The following is a 19,759-nucleotide window of genomic DNA, read 5'->3' on the forward strand; positions in this document are numbered from 1 at the left end:
ACTCTGTGTTTGAGGGCATTTCAAAGAGTTTGTGGAAAAGTGATTCAATGAATTTTCCCCACAAACTTTCTGAAACCTCTTCTTTGTATACAACAGTGTACCATAAATTCTTTCTTGAAGTACCTCTGGATAGACTTGACCCACCAACCTTTTAGCTAGCAGCCAAGTATGGTAACTATTTGGACCACTCAAAGACTCCAACTTTATGGTAGTGTATCTTACATGAGCATATGTATGCATTTTATATTTTTATAAAAGTTAACACTGTTACATTTTCTTATCATAGGTCTTGTAAATAAATTGCTAATTGGATAATTATTTTCTCCTTTTTTGCCATTAAACTACTGTATGTATTTTGGAAAACCATGCTTTTATATTCTCTCTTTTTCTAACATGAGTAGGCTCTGGGTTATAAGCATCCAGCCAAATTTTAAAAAATCATTTTATTAGGGGCTCTTACAGCTCAGCTCATATAACAATCCACACATCTATTGTGTCAAGAACATTTGTGCATATGTTGCCATCATCCTTTTCAAAATATTTTCTTTCTTTTTTTAAAATCATTTTATTGTGGGCTCTTACAACATTCCATACATCAATTGTATCAAGCATATTTGAACATATGTTGTCATCATAATTTTCTAAACATTTACTTTCTATTTGAGCCCTTGGCATCAACTCCTTTTAAAAAAAATTTTTATTAGGGACTCATACACACCCCATCACAATCCATACATACATCAATTGCGTAAAGCACATTTGTACATTCATTGCCCTCATCATTCTCAAAACATTTGCTCTCCACCCAAGCCCCTGGCATCAGGTCCTCATTCCCCCCTCTTCCCCACAAATATGTTCTTTCTACTTGAGCCTTTGGTATTAGTTCCTCATTTATTCCCTTCCTCCCCCACCTTCCCACCTTCATGAACCCATTATAAATTATTTTAAAAATTATTTTCATATCTTACACAATCCACTGTCTTCTTTCCACCATGTTTCAGTTGTTCGTCACCCAGAGTGTGTGTGTGTGGGGTAATTATACATCATTCATTGTAATTGGTTTCCCCTTTGTCCCCTACCATCCCCCTACCTTCATGGTATCACTACTCCCATTATTGTTCCTGAGGGATTTATCTGCCCTGGATTCCGTGAGTTGAGATCTCTTACTTGTACCCGTGTACATGCTCTCATCTAGCTGTATTTGTAAGGTAGAACTGGGGTCATGATAGGGGGGGGGAGGACGCATTAAAGAGCTAGAGGAATGTTGTACTTTTCATTGATGCTATCCTGCCCCCTGACTGGCTTATCCCTTCCTTGTGACCCTTCTGTGATGGGATGTCTTATTGTCTACAGATGGGCTTTGGTTCTACACTCCGCCTCCTTTCATTCTCATCGGTGTGTGTGTTAGTTGCATCCATCCAGTTTACACACAATATGTAGTTATGAACAAGTCCCTCTAAAATCTATTTATATAAAATTTTTGAGGTATATAACATGGTTCTTAATAACAAGTGCGTTCTGCTAATTAACCCATATAAAAACAATATTACTATTATGTTAAAGGTGTTTTTGTGTTTGTAGAAGAGTTTAATGTTTTTATCATTAATGTTTGATGTAGAAAGGTATACAGTACACTTATATACATACAAACATGAGAGGACTTAAAATATTTTCCTGGAAAATTTTAATTTCATTTTTATGCTGACTTTTTAGTTGCCATAGTGTATACTAATAAACATTTTACTGATTGTTACTCGATAGGGACTGTGTCTATTTGAACCCCATACAAATTCTACTTATATAGCGATTTTGTAATCTGGAGACTGCCTGTCTGTGGGAAATTTGATAAATGACCAGGGAAAAATCAACTCTTACTTGAATATGGAAAGGAGTGAACAGTACAAGAACGGGTTGTTTCGGTGATGGCGCATTGGATGATACTCACCTCCCTGACACAAAGTGAAGACAAAGCGGGTGAATAACCAAATGTGGTGAAGAAAGCTGATGGTGCCCGGCTATCAAAAGAGATAGTGACTGGGGTCTTAAAGGCTTGAAGATAAACAAGCGGCCATCTAGCTCAGAAGCAACAAAGTCCACATGGAAGAACACACCAGCCTGTGTGATCGAGTGGTCCCAAAGGGATCAGTTACCAGGCATCAAAGAACAAAAAATCATATCATTGACTGCACACCTCCATGATAGGATCGCTGAAGACAAATGGGTGCATAAGCAAATGTGGTGAAGAAAGCTGATGGTGCCCGGCTATCAAAAGATATAGCACCTGGAGTCTTAAAGGCTTGAAGGTAAACAAGAGGCCATCTAGCTGAGAAGCAACAAAGCCCACATGGAAGTAGCACACCAGCCTGTGTGATCATGAGGTGTTGATGGGATCAGGTATCAGGCATGAAAGACCCAGAACAAAATATCATATCATTGTGAATGAGGGGGAGTGGGGGGTGGAGACCAGAGCCCTTCTGTCGAAAATTGGATTCTCCTTACAGAAGAGTCACAGGAAGAGATGAGCCAGTCAGGGTGTAGTATAACACCCTGGTGAAACATAAAAGTTTCCTCTAGTTCTTTAATGCTTCCTCCCTGCCCACCCCCTTACTCATGACCACAATTCTACCTTACAAATCTGGCTAGATCAGAGCATGGACACTGGTATAGATAAGAACTTGAAACACAGGGAATCCAGGACAGATAAACCCCTCAGGACCAATAATGAAAGTAGCAATACCCAGGAGAGTAAGGGAAGGTGGGGGGAGAAAGGGAAAATGGATCACAATGATCTTCATATAACCCCTTCCCAGGTAGATGGACAACAGAAAAATGGGTGAAGGGAGACAGTGGTTGGTGTAAGACATGAAAAATAATAATTTCTAAATTATCAAGATTTCATGAGGGAAGGTGGAGGAGGGGGAAATGAGCTGATAATAAGGGCTCAAATAGAAAGAAAATGTTTTGAAAATGATGAAGGCAACATGTACAAATGTGATTGGCACAACGGATGTATGTATGGATTGTGATAAGAGCTGTATGAGCCCCCAATACAATATTTTTAAAAAAAGAGTAAAAGGGTGTGGATATAGTAGAGATCCCAAACCCACCTGTAAAATAATTGGACAACCCCCTCTTAGAAGGGCCATAGGGAAGGAAAGAAAATGCCAGGGTATAGTATGTCTCTGATGAACCAAATATCCTCTAGTTCTTTAATATTTTCTCCCCTTAGTATTATTTTTTTATCCATTTTGCCTCATTAATCATGTTAGATTTGCGTAGGCACATTTGTATATTTAAGATCATTTGGTACATGAAAGCCAGGGTCTATAACCCCGTCAGAAACAGTAACAGGAGTGAGGGTTCCCTGAGGGTAGGAGAAGGGCGGAGAATTGGGAGGAATGAGGAGTGGGTAGCACTGACTATATAACTCACTTGATGGGACTGAACAGCAGGATTGTATGAGAGTGAGTGTATTGGATTGTGTAAAACTATTATAGGGAGAAAAAAGCCTTGAATATCTGTGGTAATTACATAATCTGGTGTCCATTTGGGACAGCAGAGTGAAGGGGTGGAGTCTAGTCTGTCAGTTGGGTCATAGCCAGTGAAGCCTCTGTGTGGCCAAGGCCTTCTCCTGAGAATTCGGGCAACTCCTGTATTTCCTCCTTGGAAGTGGAAGACACACTCTCTTTTGACTCACTTCCTTGGAGACTCTCTCCTGACAAGACACATGATGCTATGCCTTGGTAGCTGGAGAAGCCACATGGACCTACCCTGATGTAACCAGAACTCAGGATTTGGAGAAGCCACATAGAGACTCCTGCCAGCACTGTGATGCTTACAACACCACTGTATCCACAAGACTTCGAGCCCACTGACCTGTGATCCTCCTGCATTCGGCATCATTGCATATATCTCATGAGTCTGAAGAGGACTTTACAGATTGGTATCAGACATATGGGCTAATATCAGACTTTTGGACTTGATCTGGACTGGGCTGGGACATTTTCTCAATTTTCAATTGCTCTTATATATAAACCTCTTTCTTATACACATGTGAGTCTCCCTGGATTTGTTTCTCTCATCTACCCAGACTAACACAACATCCCAGAAAACTATTGCCGTGGCCTTTATTGTTGACTGATCCACTTCCACCTCTTGACAACCATTGCTTTGGTTATGCTTTGTCATTGAAATTATACTGGTTGTACTGATTAAACTGGTAAAACTAGGTTACATCTCCTGTATAGTACTTATAAGTACTTATAAGAAATGTCTCAGGACCTTGATCTCATTTGTTGAAAATTTCCATAGAACGGTTTGCTCTTGTTTGTAGCTGATCTTGGCAGAGCCATTTGGGCACCACTGATTGGAAATTTTGTTCAACTTTAACTTTTCAGTCAGAATTGTATAAGCTGAACCCTTTTAGATACCTGATGTTGGCTCTTTCTGCTCTTAATCAGTGATCCCTTTCAACCTTTCAATTAGGGCACTGAAAAGATTAATTTTTTTTCTCTGCTAATTGATGTGATCTGCTGTTGCAGGCTTCAACATCAGCTTATCCCTTCTTAAAATAAACCATCCATTAAAAATTACTTTTGGGTGGGAATTGCCCCCATAAAACATTTCATAAAACCAAATGCATAACCATCAAGTCAGTTCTACTAACTCTGTAATAGAGTAGAACTATTGCTTACTTTCTCCAAGACTATAAATCTTGAATAGGAGCAAATCGCCTCATGATTTTTCTGCATAGTGCCAGGTGGTTTGGAACTTCTGATCTTGTGGTTAGCAGCCCTATGCTTCATACACAGCACCACCATGATTTTACCATTCTTCTACCCAAGCTTTACCATCATTTTTTAAAAACTATTAGCTTCGATTTTCGCAGGATTCATGGCTCTTTTCAAACTGATACCTTCTTACTGCCTCAAACTACATTCTCTTCAGACATGTTATACAGTTAGTAGTACATGTTATCCTATTGAAGTTTCTGCTTGCTTTTTTCATAAATTTTCATAATCAGTTTTATTGTTTGGCCTTCCAACCATAAAATTATGTTGTTGCTAGTTCATAACTGTAATTTTGCTACTGTTATGAATTGGGTGACCCTGTGAAAGGGTTGTTTGACCCCCAAAGGAGTCACAACCCACAGGTTGAGAACTGTTCTAGTAGTTCATGGAAAATTTTCTCTGTGGGTTCTTGGTTCCTTCCTGTTCTGGAATGCCAATGCTCAAAAAACCCTCAAACTCACTGCCATAAAGTCGATTCCAACTTCTGGTGACCCTGTAGGACAGAGTAGAACTGCCTCTGTGGGTTTTTGAGACTGCTAACTCTTGACAAGAGTAGAAAGCCTTGTCTTTTCCCTAAGAGTTGAAAATTGGCCACTCCGCTGGATCTCTCTGAGTGGGTTCCTCCCTCATACTTTCTGTTGATGTTTAGTTTACTTGTTTTTCATTCTGCAGTATCTGTTTTCTCTCTGTCTTTGTTGTAGAGGGCGGTATAGCTAGTTTACCCCATGTGCCGTCTTTTACTAGAGTTCTGTCCAAAATATTTTAAAGAAGGTACTTAGTTTAGACATCTAGTTTATATGTGAAAAAGAACTCTAGAGAAACTTAGAAACTGAAATAGAAATGAGTGAGTCTGCTGATAAGGACATTAATTTTTATTTAGTAGTCTGTGATTGTGTGATTTCCAAACAACAGATTGTTTTTTTATTGCTATAGGGGAAACATTTAATTATAACTAATTATCTTGAATTGATACATGGCTGTTCAATTTTTCTATTTCTTAAGTCAAATTTGGTAACTTGTAACTTTTAAAGATATTTTTATATTTTACCTCTATTAATCTTATTAAAATAAAATTATACATGAGTCTCTTACTCTATATATACATGGAGTGATGACCTCTTATTTTGTTGTTGCTAGTTTGTGCCTTTTCTCTTTTTGGAATTAGTTTTACTAAGTTTAGCAATATTATTGATTTTTTTCATTCAAACATACACTTTGTTCACTGATTTTATCTCTTGAAGTTAGTCTATTTAACTTTTATGTTGAGCGTATCGATGAATCCATTTTCAAAGATTAGTTCTAAAGCATTACTCCTGTGTTTTGTTTTCAGATTTTTATAGTTTACTTTTTACATTGATCACTTGAATCATTTTGATTTAATTTTCATATATGAGGGCACATAGAAAGTATTGCTTTTAGTATTCCAGTACCTACATACATGAGTTTACTTTAAACAAAATGTGTTAAATGTGTTTCTGTGATCAGTGCAGTGCTGCAGCCAGAGTCTCTCAGAAATAGACTTAATTTCATTAGAGTGCCTTCCCAAAGGTCCAACCAGAAGAGTAGTTTCTCGGAGGCCTGCTGGACCAGCTATTTATTTTAGGGAGAAAGGTCAGCTCAGAAGCTTAAGGCTACTGTTTCTTTGCATGCCAGAGTTGTAATCTTGATAGATTTTGTCAACAAACACAGGGGAATCACAGAGGTTTTTAGGAAGAAGTTTTAATTAAGATAATTGAAAACTGTTATTGGTGAGAAAAATACCAGGAAAGATGCGTTAGGAGTTGTTTTCCATCACAGAAATGTATGTGCTCATTCTTCGAGGGTAGCAAAATTGTCCTATGAGAATTTCATTGGAAATCTTTCCCATCCACCAGATTGCTCTGATCTTGCCTTCTTAGATTTCTTTATCTCCCTCAAGCTCAAAAAACATTGAGAGAAAAAAAATTGAGTCCTGTGGTAGATATATAATTGTCAATTTGAGGATTGAGAATGTGGAGATGGAGTCTAGCCTGTCAATCAGATCTTAGCCTGTGATGCTTCTGTGTGGGCATGACCTTCTCCTGAGAATTATGGGAAATCTGGTACTTCCTCCTTGGAGGTGGGAGACTCTGCTCACACCCTGGGAGACACAGCAGCTGACAAGACGCATGGACCCACTCTGATGCAGAGATCCCTGCCAGCGCTGAGATATTTTCAATGACACTGGATCCAAAGACTTTCTACCCACTGGCCTGTGATCTTTTACATTAGGCGTCCATGCATGTGTTTCGTGAATCTGAAGAGGACTTTATAGATTGGTTTCGGACATATGGGCTAATATCAGACTTATGGACTTGATCTGGACTGAGCTGGGATGTTTTCTCAATGTTCAATTGCTCTTGTATATAAATCTCTTTCTTATACACATGTGTGTCCATGGATTTGTTTCTCTAGTCTACCCAGAAGTCCTTAGAGGATGCCTAAACTGATACTGTAATATGATATAAATTGAAGAGCATGGAATTTTTTAGGGGGAAGGGCTAGAGTCAGCTATAGACTGAAATGGAAGATAGGTCAAGCAATAATAACTTCAGATTTTGATATTTTTGTTTAGTAAAAGTTTCTATAATTTTATAGTGATACTTTTTTTAACTTACCTTTGTATGGTGTGAGTTATGGATGCAATTCGCTCTTTACCAAGTGTAGATCCATTGTTTTAGTACTACTTTTTGAAGATACTGTTCCCTATTGAATTACTTCATTTACTTGGTGAATTTGTATCCTACTATTGTGCTGAAATTATGTATTAGTTTTAATAACTTTCTTGTGAATTATTTTGGATGTTCCTTCTATAAAATCATATAATCTGCAAACCAGGATAGCTATACTTCCTCCGAATACAGATACTTTTAAATTCTTTTCATACCAAATTGCTCTGGCTATGACTTTTAGTGTGATATTGAATAGCAGTGGTGAAAGCAGGCATCTATGTCTTCTTCCTGATGGAAAACTATCTTTTTTCATTGAGTGTAATGCTAGCTGTGTTTCATAAATTCCTTAGATCATATTTAGGAATTTCCCATATATTCTGAGTTTGTTGACTATATTTATGCAGAAAGGATGTTGGATTTTGTCAAATGTCACTTCTGTACATAGTTATCGTTTGTTCTGTTAATGTAGTATAAACATTGATTAATAGTCAAAGGCTAAACTGCTCTTAGTTTCCTCAAATAAACCTCACTGATCATGATGTGTATATCTTTGAAATGTGGTATTGAATTCTAATATTTCATTATGAATGTTTGCATCTATATTCATAAGGGATATTGATCAATAATTTTCTTATAGTGTTTGTTTTTTCTTATGAAGGGTTTAAAAAAAATCATTTTATTAGGGGCTCATACAACTCTGATCACAATCTATTTGTGCATTCATTGCCCTCATCATTCTCGAAACACTTGCTCTCCGCCTAAGCCCCTGGTATCAATTCCCCTTTTTTCTCCCTCCCTCATGAGCCCTTGATAATTTATAAATTTTTATTTTGTCATATCTTGCACTGTCCGACGTCTCTCTTCACCCACTTTTCTGTTGTCCATCTCCCAGGGAGGAAGTTATATGTAGATCCTTGTAATCCGTTCCCCCTTTCCAGCCCTTTTATGGTGTTTTTGTCTAACTTTGTTATGAGGGTAGTTAACATTTCCTAGAATGAGTTAGGAAGGATTTCTTCCTCTTTTATCTTTTGGAAGACTAGAGATAGCACAGAGTTACTGTATACCTCTCTTCCAGTTTCCCATAATGTTAATGTTTTTCATTATCCAGGCCACTTGTCAAAGCCAAGAAACTAATTTTAGTACACTACTTTTAAATAAACTTCAGACTCAATATATCATTTCACCAGTTTGTACAAATCCCCTTTTCTTTTTAAAAAAAATATTTTGTGTGTTTTGGTGAGAGTTTACATAGCAAGGTAGGAGCCCATTAAACAATTTCTACAGTTATTGTTTAATGACATTGGCTACATTTTCCACATTATATCAACATTTTAAAAGTGGTTTTCTTGATAGAGTATTTGCAAATTATACACATCCATGGTTAAGTCATTTTTAAAATGAGTTGCATATACATAGTCACACCCAGTTCCATTGTTCACTCCCCAGTTCCCTGATTCCTTGTTTGTTCCCAAATCCCCTTACCCTCCCTATTTCAGTTGATAGCTGGGCACCATCTGCTTTCTTCACCACACTTTGCTCTAGTGCCCTTATCTTCAAGGTGAGTACTAAGCAGGGTCATGTTATCAGAATTAACTGTTTTGGGATAGGGACTAGGGTTAAGTGTAATCCCAGAATCCATTTGATTGTCCACAGGTTACACAGGACTCTGGTTTACTTTATTTTTTAATTTTTTGCATCAGGTCCTCATTTTTTCCCCTCCTTCCCCTCTGCCTCCTCCCTCATGAACCCTTGATAATTTATAAATTATTATTTTGTCCTATCTTGTCCTGTCCGACATCTCCGTTCACCCACTTTTCTGTTGTCCGTCCCCCAGGGAGAAGGTCACATGTAGATCCTTGTAATCGGTTCCCTCTTTCCAACCCACTCTCCCTCTACCCTCCCAGTATCGCCACTCATACCACTGGTCTTGAAAGGATCATCCGCCCTGGATTCCCTGTGTTTCCAGTTCCTATCTGTACCAGTGTACATCCTCTGGTCTAACCAGACTTGCAAGGTAGAATTCGGATCATGATAGTTGGGTGGGGTGGGGGGGAACAAGGGCGGGGAAGCATTTAGGAATACATTGCACCTTGACTGGCTCCACTCCTCTCTGACTCTGGTTTACTTTAGCGGTCAAAACAAAACCTCACAAAACTAAAAACAGCAACCAACCAGCAAACAAACAAAGGGGAAAAAAAATAAAACCAAGACCAGAAACAAAAGGCAGAAGAACAAAAACCCAAAGAAACAAAAAGGAAAAAACATTGTCAATCATCCTTCTGGGGTATACATAAGGCCATTGCATTGATATCAACAACAGTTTTCCAATGACACAGAATTCAAGTTGATCTTGATATGAATAGTCTATCCTAGTACAGGCTTGCTTCCAGCCACACCCCATGACTGGTTGCCCTACACTGTTGGAGCTCTCAATGGCATGAGCTCTGTTTACACAGAGCGTGGGGATTGGTGCATCTATCAATTCTTTCAAGTGCATATCCTGCATCGAGGTGCTAAATATATGGTGACTCTGGGGCCCTTTCCATTGCACACCTGCCCAACCAGGAGTTCCACCCCAGGTCTAGTGTCAGCCACTTTTACAGCCCCAGGGTGGCCCCTCTCTGCTTCCTCTCCCATTGGAGTATCCCAGCCCTCAGTCCAAGCAAATACCCTTTTCTGTTTGAAGACCGAATTCAAGATATTATACTATATTTTGTTATCATGTCTCCTTAGTGTCTTCCTGCCTTTGACAGTGTTGTAGTCTTCTTTTAGGGCTCTTGACTCTTATATGTACTGACCGGGTATTCTGTGACACACCCCTCAATTTGAATTTGTTGGTTGTCTTATGATTTAGTTCATTTGTTAGTTTTTGTTGGGACTCGTACCACAGAGATGAAGGATTGACTTCTAATTTTGAGAAAATATTTGCCAAAGACTCAATTCTGAATAATTGTAGTTTCTCCTGAGCTGTTCTTTTAAATAAAAGTATTACAATTTGACTCTACTGCCTTGATTTGTGTCAGGATTTCAGCACTATGATACAATATTGGCTTTAAACACCGCTTTTTTGTAAGTTAAGCCGCTGGAAAAGGAAAGTAAAACGCTAGCATTAGTAGGAATAGAGTTCTGACTCTGCAGGCCCTGTGGCGATATCTCTGGAAGCCTCATGGGTCTTCCACCCACCTAAGCCACAATTGTTGGTATTATTTTTGCTTTAAATAGTCAAATATTTTAAAAGTTAAAAATAGAAAAAAATTAATCCATATTCTAGCGCTTTTTATTTCTTTGAACTTTCATGTCATGTATTTTTTTTAATCGTTTTATTGGAGGTTCTTATAGCTCTTATCACAATCCATACATATATACAATATGTCAAGCACATTTATAAATTTGTTGCCCTCATCACTTTCAAAACATTTTCTTTCTACTTGAGCTCTTGGTATCAGTTCATTGGACGTAATATTTTGAAAAATCATTTTATTGGGGGGTTCATAAAACTCTTTATCACAATCCATACATCCATCCACTGTGTCAAGCACATTTGTACATTTTTTGCCATCGTCATTCTCAAAACATTTGCTTTCTACTTGAGCCTTTGGTTTCAGCTCCTCATTTTTTACCTCTCTCTCCCACCCCTCCCTCACGAACCTTTGATAATTTATAATTTTTTTTTCATGTCTCCCTTCACCCACTTTTCTGTTGTCCGTCCCCCAGGGAAGGGGTTCTATATAGATCCTTGTGATCACTTCTCCTTTTCTACCCCACCTTCCCTCCACCCTCCTGGTATTGCCACTCTCAACACTGGTCCTTAGGGGTTCATCTGTCTTGGATTCACTGTGTTTCCAGTTCCTATCTGTACAGCGTACATCTTCTGGTCTTGTTGGATTTGTAAGGTAGAATTGGGATTATGATAGTGGGGAGAAGGAAGCATTCAAGAACTAGAGGAAAGTAGTATGTTTTATCGTTGCTACACTGCACCTTCCCTGGCTCATCTCTTCCCCCACAACCCTTCTGTAAGGGGATGTTCAGTTGCCTACAGATGGTCTTTGGGTCCCCATTCCGCACTCCCCTTCATTCACAATGATATATTTTGTTCTTTGATGCCTGATACCATGTCATGCATTCTTGCTTAAAATTTTTTCTGTAGAGTATCTTGTAATGTTGGTCTACCAAAAAAAGTTCACCATATATACTTATATACTTTTTCCAGCACATTTTTAATGCAGTTTTTGTAGTAAAATTAGGTGCCTCAGAGGATATACAGGTTGGCTTATACTCGAGTATATAATGTACTCAGCTTTTTACTGAAAAAAAAAATTATTTTCTGAAAAAAAATTTTTTTTTCTCTTGGTATATAATTCTAAGCCAATAAGTTATCTGTAGTCTATCCCATTTTTGTTTTTGTTTCATCAAATTTAAAGGTTTTTTATTGCCTGCTGACTTGCATAGTTTCTGATGTTAAATGTAATTTCATTTTGGTTCTTTTTGTATAACTGGTTTTTCTTTTTAAGCTTTCTAACCTAGTTTTAATTAATTTGTTTATGAAATGCATTTGTGTGGCTTTATTTCTGTGTTTCTTAGGATTTGTTGACTTTCTTGGGACTCATGGGTTGTAGTTAACATAAAATTTGTCAACTGTTTACTCAGTATTTCCTCAAATAACCTTCTCCTCACACCTTCCCTACTGGAATTATGGTTGTTAGGATGCTTGATACCTACTTTCTTATTCTGGTTTTTATGTTGTTATTAGTGCCATAAAGTAGTTTGGACTCATAGCCCACCAGTGTAAAACAAAATATTGGACATGAAAAATAATATATAAATTTTCAAGCTTTCATGAGGGGGAGGAAGAGAGAAAAGCAAACTGATACCAAGGGCTCAAGTAGAAAGAGAATGTTTTGAGAATGATGATGGCAACATATGTGTAAATGTGCTTGGCACAATGGATATATGTATAGATTGTGATAAGAACTGTATAAGCCCCCAATAAAATGATTTTTTTAATTACTTGATCCTACTCTATCATAATTTTTATATTTGAGCTCATTGTTATAGGCACTATGTTAACCCATCTTGTTGACTGCCTTTCTCTTTGGGGATGGTAGATAAGGCAATTTTCCAATGATGATGGAGGGCAGCATTTAATACCCTAGAAGAATGAACGAGTGCATTTCATGATGGAAAAGAATTCTTTGGTGTATATTTTTAGGCTTTTTCTTCACCCCCCCATAAATAATTTTATTGGAGGCTCTTAATAACAATCCATACATCAATTGTATCAAGCACTTTGGTATATATATTGTTTTTCAGATTTTTTCTCTTCTCATGGTGGAGTGGTTACACATTGGGCTGTGATCTGCATGGTTGGCATTTTGAAACCACCAGCAGCTCCTCTGGAGAAACACTGGGCTTTGAAGCAGTTAGTCCTGGAAAACCACAGAGGGGTTGCTATGAGTCAGCATTGACTCAATGGCAGGGAGTTTGAGGGGGCTTTTGGGGGCAGTTTTCAAAAAACGTACCGAATATACTCATGTATAAGCCGAGTTTTTCAGCACAAAAAATGTGCTGAAAAACTGGGGTTCAGCTTATACACGGGTCAGTGGTACCCCAGTGAGGTGTAACATTTCGCTGCCCCCCCTCCCCGAGGTAAAGGGATGAGTACCGGTTATCTCGCGGCTGATTGCCGTTTCTCCGCTGTTCATTCAAAGCCCCGCTGACACTGCAGTGCTTTGAATGTTTGTTTACTCACATCTAACCAATCAGAGCCATCCTATGACATGGATGGCTCCAATTCGCAGAAGCACCCATAGTGATTCGCTTATGCCCAGCAGTTGAACTGGTAAGGTTGTGTCTGTGGCTGCACTCTGTCTCTCCCTTCTGGTCTCTGTGTTAATTTCACATCCTGCATCTCCCCCACCCCGCACGGACTCCCCTGCCCTCCTCTAGGCTAACACATTGCGGTGGGGCTGGGAGGGGGGCATTACCATGAAAGTTCCTTTTCAAAGTCTTGTTCTTTTATCCTATTAGAAATGGATGCTCTTGAACCAAAACAAAAACACCGGTCATATGAGGCTGGTTTCAAAATGAAGGTGTGTCAAGATAAGAAGAGAGCAATAACAGTATTGCAAGTAGGAAATTCTCAGTTGATGAAAAGCAAGTGAGGGAGTGGCGGAAAATGAAGGCTGACTTGGAACAGATTCCAAAAGCTAAAAAAGCTCGTCGTGGTTTAACGTCTTTTTATGGGGCTCTAGAGAGTGAATTGCATAAATGGGTTAAGGAGTGTCGTCAAAATGGTTACTGCATAACACGCATGGGAATCCGCATTCATGCTCTACAAATGGCTAAGGATGACAAATATAAAGCACCAGGCATTGAAAAATTTGCTGCATCAGCAGGTTGGTGTACCCGCTTCATGAATAGGTTTGGCCTACTATATTTTGAGACAAAGAACAAAGATTTCTCAGAAATTACCACAAGACCTTGAAGAAAAAATTATGTCATTCCAGTCATGTATTATATAAAACAAAGAAGGATTTATCATTATGACCTGGCAGATACTGGGAATAAGGATGAAACTGCCATGACTTTTGATCTTCCAAGCAACAGAACTGTGGCAACTTTAGGAGAAAAAAAAAACATTTTTCTCAAAGCCACAGGAAATGAAAAAAAAAACACACAGTTCTTCTGTCATGTTTGGCTAATGGAACTAAGCTGCGTCCTGTCATTATTTTTAAAAGAAAGACCTTGCCTAAAAAGATCAATTTCCCATCAAGAATTACTGTGCGTGCACATGTTAAAGGCTGGATGGATGAAGACGAAACAGAAAAATGGCTGGAAGAAATTTGAAACTGACGGCCAGGAGCAGCCTTAAAGAAAAAGCCATCGTTACTTGTTTGGGATATGTTCAGAGCCCACCTATAGGATGACATTAAAAAATTGGCAAAATCTAGTAAAGTTACATTAACCGTTATTCCAGGTGGGCTTATATCTGTACTGCAGCCTCTGGATATATCTGAATAAGCCTTTTAAGGATCGCATGCAAAGGATGTGGCATGAATGGATGTCATCTGGTCAAGCCCAACTAACAAAAGGAGGAAATCTCATGAAGCCTGACATAGAGTTAATAGCAAAGTGGGTTCGAGATGCCTGGGAAGACATTCCAGAAGACATGGTATGACGTGCCTTCCAGAAATGTAGTATTAGTAATGCTATGGATGGCAGGGAAGACAGCAGTGATGGTGATGACGGTGATCTCAGTGAGGACAGCGTCTATGATGACCTCACACCAGCTGAAGCTCTGCATTGGGATACGGATGATGATGAGGAATCCAGTTTTGAAGGATTTTAACTCTACATTTTAGCTTGGTTGCTCATTGAGCTCAGGAAATAGTACTCTTAGGTATCATTGTTGATACCTTATTGTTTTTGTTGAACCTATTTTCCACTTACTGTGCAGGTTTACTAATGTTCAATGACTTGTCCTTTTATTTATGTTTTTTATTTAAAATAAATATTTGAAAACATTACCCCACTGATATCTCAATTTTTGGTAATTTTATTTTCATTTGTTTTGATTATTGAAACTCACCAATCGCTTCTGCATTTTCTACCCTAGGCTTATACTTGAGTCAATCAGTTTTTCTGGTTTCCCAGGTAATAAATTAGGTACCTAGGCTTATACTCGGGTTGGCTTATATTTGAGCATATATGGTATTTCTGACAACCCCCTGTGATTGGTCTACATCCTTCAAGAAAATCTGGTCAGAATTACCCTTTTGGAATACCAAAATCCAGTCACCATTAACCTTCTGAGCTGACCTCTGAGAACTTCTCTGCTGTAAATTGAACTGGCTCAGCACATCTTAAAACTCACTGTTTTGTATTGAGAAAGCTGAGACTTGTTTCCAGTTATGATTTGTACCATGAAATCATCTTCGTTAGCTTCAGTCTTGCTTAAAACACCGATGGGAAGAAAGATCAATTCTTTGATAAAGCTGCTCTTCGCGTTATGCTTTTGGCCCCATGGAGCCAGAAGCTTGCGAAGGCAAAGATGTTTATTTACCTAAAGTTGAATATACCCAGTGAGGTGAGGTCAGCTTCAGTCGTCTCCTCAATGCTCCACCAGTTTCAGCCAAAAAGCATCAACACTGAGCCTCTTGTTTGTACATTCAAAAATGATGCACACTTTTATTCCAAACAAACAACTTTAAACGTGTCTCTGTGCCCAGTGAAGAGCTGCAGACAAGTTCTCTTGGTAGTAAACTGGGTTAGAGAGGCTAATTCAGAAGGCTATAGTGCCTCTTTGGGAAAATTCCAAAGGAGAAATCTTTGAAGATAGATTTCTTTGAAGGACCGCGACAAGCATGAGGGATTATTAGCAAGAAATTTTAAGCAAATTTGAAACTGCATTGGTGAGGGAAAGTCTGGAAAGTTTACCCTGAGGGAATTTTTAAATTACCAAACCGCTTGGGGTCCTTCCTAATCAATTGTATTGCCAAAGGCTGGTAAAGAGCACTGTATCTGGCCCATCACCGTGTGTCATTCACTGTTTCTGTTGCGTGTATGCTTCACGGCTTTCTGAGCTGGGAAATGGAGGTTAAGGGGTGGAATGATATCAGCTGGGGTACAGAAAGTATACTAAGATAATCTCCTGAGTAGTAAAGATTTGATCAATAGCTCAACTTCAGAAAGCCAGGCACCCCTCAATCAGAATGCTCCAAGCTTCGTTGTTTCTTGGTGATTTTAAAGAAAAGCCTTGAGAATATTTTTGGTAACTATACCTTGGCTATATCAACTCCTTATGGAGTGATTGTTTCAAGGGGAACATTTATATACTTACCTTTTTTCCTTGTGTATAAAACCATAACACTACTCAGATGTCTTGGGGCTTTAAGATAGGCTACCTCCCCCCTCCCTTTTTTTCCTTTGGGGACAAAAGTAAAAGGATATCCTCACTGTACAAGAGACTACAGGCTATAGGCAAGATGGGAGATGGAGATTTCAACACAACTCATTGCCCTTAGAACCATTGCTAACCCAAGCACCATTTGCTTATCAACAATGTATGGTTTTAACAACTGGGAGAAACTTCTGTATAATCTCTGCTTCAGACAAAATTTACATCTTTGCCAAATCTTGTTTCTTGTTGACCAGACCCAGTCCTCTGGCACCGTGTCTCTCTCTTCTAGCAATATGCTCATCATGGGATCCAGAGGCAGCCGCTGTGGGCTCATTCAGTTCTATTTGTGCAATCTAGAAGCCTTAGGAAAGTCCTATTTGAACCTTTACTCCTGGTCCCTATAGTGGCTGCAGTCAAAACGGGTGCACACCCCCACTCCCATGACGTAGCTAGTGCTGTGAATTGGAAACCTCGGCTACCCTAAAGGTCTGATAGGCAGCTGCCTGCCCAGCACTGGGCTGACTGATGTCCATAAGTCTGGTCGCAGTGATGACCTAGAGCTTGGACTGTTGAACTGAGACACCGAGTCTGGAATCTGATGGGCTTATTACCTCCAAATGGGACACACAGGAATGAGATGGGGAGAATTTTTTTGTGAGGGGAAGATGGAACTTGGGCTGAGGGTCCCTGCATACTGTGAGCACCAGTGCGGGACCCTGCAGTACTGCTGCTTTTCCCAGCTCCTGCAGACTTGCTTTTTGCTCTGTATGCAGTTGACTCTCATATCAGCAAACTCTTTGGCTTCTTGTTTCCAATTTTGGTACTCTAGCAGGGATAATGTTTTCCTTTGTGGTGGGTTCTGCAGGACAGATGGGAGTCTTTCACGGGTCCTCTCACCACTAGGTGACATGGATCCACAAGGAAGATCTTTCATAAATCCATGTTCATATCTGCTGGGAACCTCTTCTGCAGCGGAGTACTACCCCCAGTCCAAAAAAGTAAAGACTTCTTATCCCCTACTATGGGAGAACTTCAGTAGTAGTCCATCTACACGAGGCATCGTGTTCAAAGAGGAGTTCGTGTACATGAAGTTAAACTCAATCTGAAATGCCTGGTCTGAGTTTCTTACAAAGGTCTGATGTCCATCTCCACTCCTGCTTGGAAAGCTGTGGGCACAGTGGGGAGCCAGGTCACAATAACGGGCTGAGAAGGCCTGTCAGCACAGGTGTTAGTGTGGGAGTCAGTATCAGTATCAGTACTTTTGACAAATCAGTATCTTTTCAGTGACAGGGACCCAAGCCTATGCTCAGGGGAACTCTCAGGGGAGGAGACCTATGTTCTCTGACTGCAGGGAGGGATTTCTTTTTGATCATGACAGTACACTTGCTCATTCTCCGAGGCAGCAAATGCTATCGTAGGACAAGTTTGTTTGAAAAAACTTGCTCTATGCACTCTACAGTCCTGATACTGTCCCTTCAGACATTTTTGTACCCTGAACTCAAAGAATATTTTAATAAATCATGATTTTAGGCACTTGAGGATGGTCAAACTGCCATTTTGAAGCATACAGAATTCTTCAGAGGTTTAAGAGATCAAAATACCAGCTTCAGAGGGTATAACACAAATGGAGGATGGAGCTTTGCACAATAACTTCACATATTGGTATTTTTGTTTAGCATAGGTCTCTGTGGTTTTGTAGTACTCCATGAAAGACTGTGGTTCTTTGAGAGTTAATTAAAATGAGTATACACAATCTTAACTAATTTGAGAATTGAGAAGCTCTAAAGCCAAATGTGGTTTTATAAGGAAACTCAAATTAACAGCACATAATTTTAGTGGTTTGAAAGAGGGATACATGACTAAAGATAATTAATAAACATATATGCAAACCTTTATGAACAGTAGCAGGAACCACAAATTAAGATAAAGTTTATAGTAACATGTGTAAGACAACAACATAAATTGTTTTTAAAAGTTATATATCAGGAATAAGCTACAAGAAGATTGTAGAATTTTAAGAGGTATGGAAGCATCAGTTCATGGTTTGCAACTCTATGGTTTAGTAGGAAAGATAGAAAAGATATAGTGGCATGATAAGAAATATAGACACGACTGGTAGCCATCTAAGAAGTGAAGCACTTCTTCGTAAGTACATTCAACTTTTAAAAACTTTAAATTCATGCTCTCTCTAGCTTCCATTAGATATGCTTCTCTGTTCATGAAATAATTTAATACTTTCTGAGAATTTCATAGAAAAAGAAAATTGCTATAATAGATTATCAAATTATAGCTTGATTCCCCCCCCCCTTTTTTTTTTAAGGGGGAAAGCCTGGATTCTTGAACTAAAATGACTATAAGCTTGTTATTGATCTTTTCCAAATTTCTAATACAAATCGACAAATGTACAAGTTTGTGAACATTTATTAAAAAATAGTCTTAACAAAAATTTAAAAATTAAGTGAGTCCACCAAGAATACATCTGGCCATATTAACTTTATTTCTTTCAATAGGGTTGTCAGTTTGGATAGACAATTACTGTAAAAAAAAGTATCTTAATCTTAGTGAAGCACTTGACAGTCATTGGACATATTTTTAGGTGAGATAAATTGAAGTGTTTCAACTGAGAGTAGGTTTTAGATGCTGTTGTAATTGTTAGGTTTTATATAGTCGGTTGAAATTCAAAGCTAGCATTTCATTACAAATTCAATAATCTCATTGATTAAGTTCAGATCATCAAAGCTAGATTATCTGTGTTTTGTTTCAACATTTTCACCAGTGATGTGGATACAGGATAGCTGTGTAAACATGGATGGCTGATACATACAAGGCAATCAAAAACTTCTCCCTAAAACCTTACTTACTTAATGTAGCAGTTTTGTATCACTCCTCTCTTAACATACCTTGATATTTTGTATGTAACATAAATACATAATTTAGATTGAAGGGGGGAAAGCGAATTATATTCCTTACGTAATATCTTAATCAAAACAATGTAAAAATTGTATGTATTCCCAATTTATTAAAGGTTAATATGTTTAAGAATACAGATTTAATCCATAGTGAAAATTGGGAAAATCTCTGGATAAAGTTTATTTTTATTTAATTTAGGAATATGAAGCACGAACAGGGAGGACCTGTAAACCACCACCTCAGTCTTCAAGACGTAAGAATTTTGAGTTTGAGCCACTTTCTACCACTGCTCTGATTCTTGAGGATCGACCATCGTAAGTGCTCTAATAATCACTTAGGAATTGTTTTTCATTTAAATTTATTTTTGTTTACTTTTATTTTAGTTTTAAATATAAAATTAAGCCCTGTGTGCTTTAATAGGGGAAGAATTTATTGAAGACCAAACCTTATAAGGAAATTTCAGGAGTCTA

The 19,759-nt window shown here is 38.5% G+C and overlaps 1 protein-coding gene across 1 annotated transcript in view; it reads left to right on the top strand.

Annotated features, from left to right (window-relative positions):
* TBC1D12 (TBC1 domain family member 12) overlaps positions 1 to 19,759 on the top strand; it is a 98,290-nt gene that overhangs the window by 39,843 nt on the left and 38,688 nt on the right. Inside the window, exon 3 of the mRNA XM_075533734.1 lies at positions 19,488 to 19,603. Coding sequence (XP_075389849.1) covers positions 19,488 to 19,603 — 116 coding nt within the window. The remainder of the gene's footprint in view (positions 1 to 19,487; positions 19,604 to 19,759) is intronic.

The sequence above is a fragment of the Tenrec ecaudatus genome, chromosome 16, assembly GCF_050624435.1.
Source record: "Tenrec ecaudatus isolate mTenEca1 chromosome 16, mTenEca1.hap1, whole genome shotgun sequence".
NCBI lineage: Eukaryota > Metazoa > Chordata > Mammalia > Afrosoricida > Tenrecidae > Tenrec > Tenrec ecaudatus.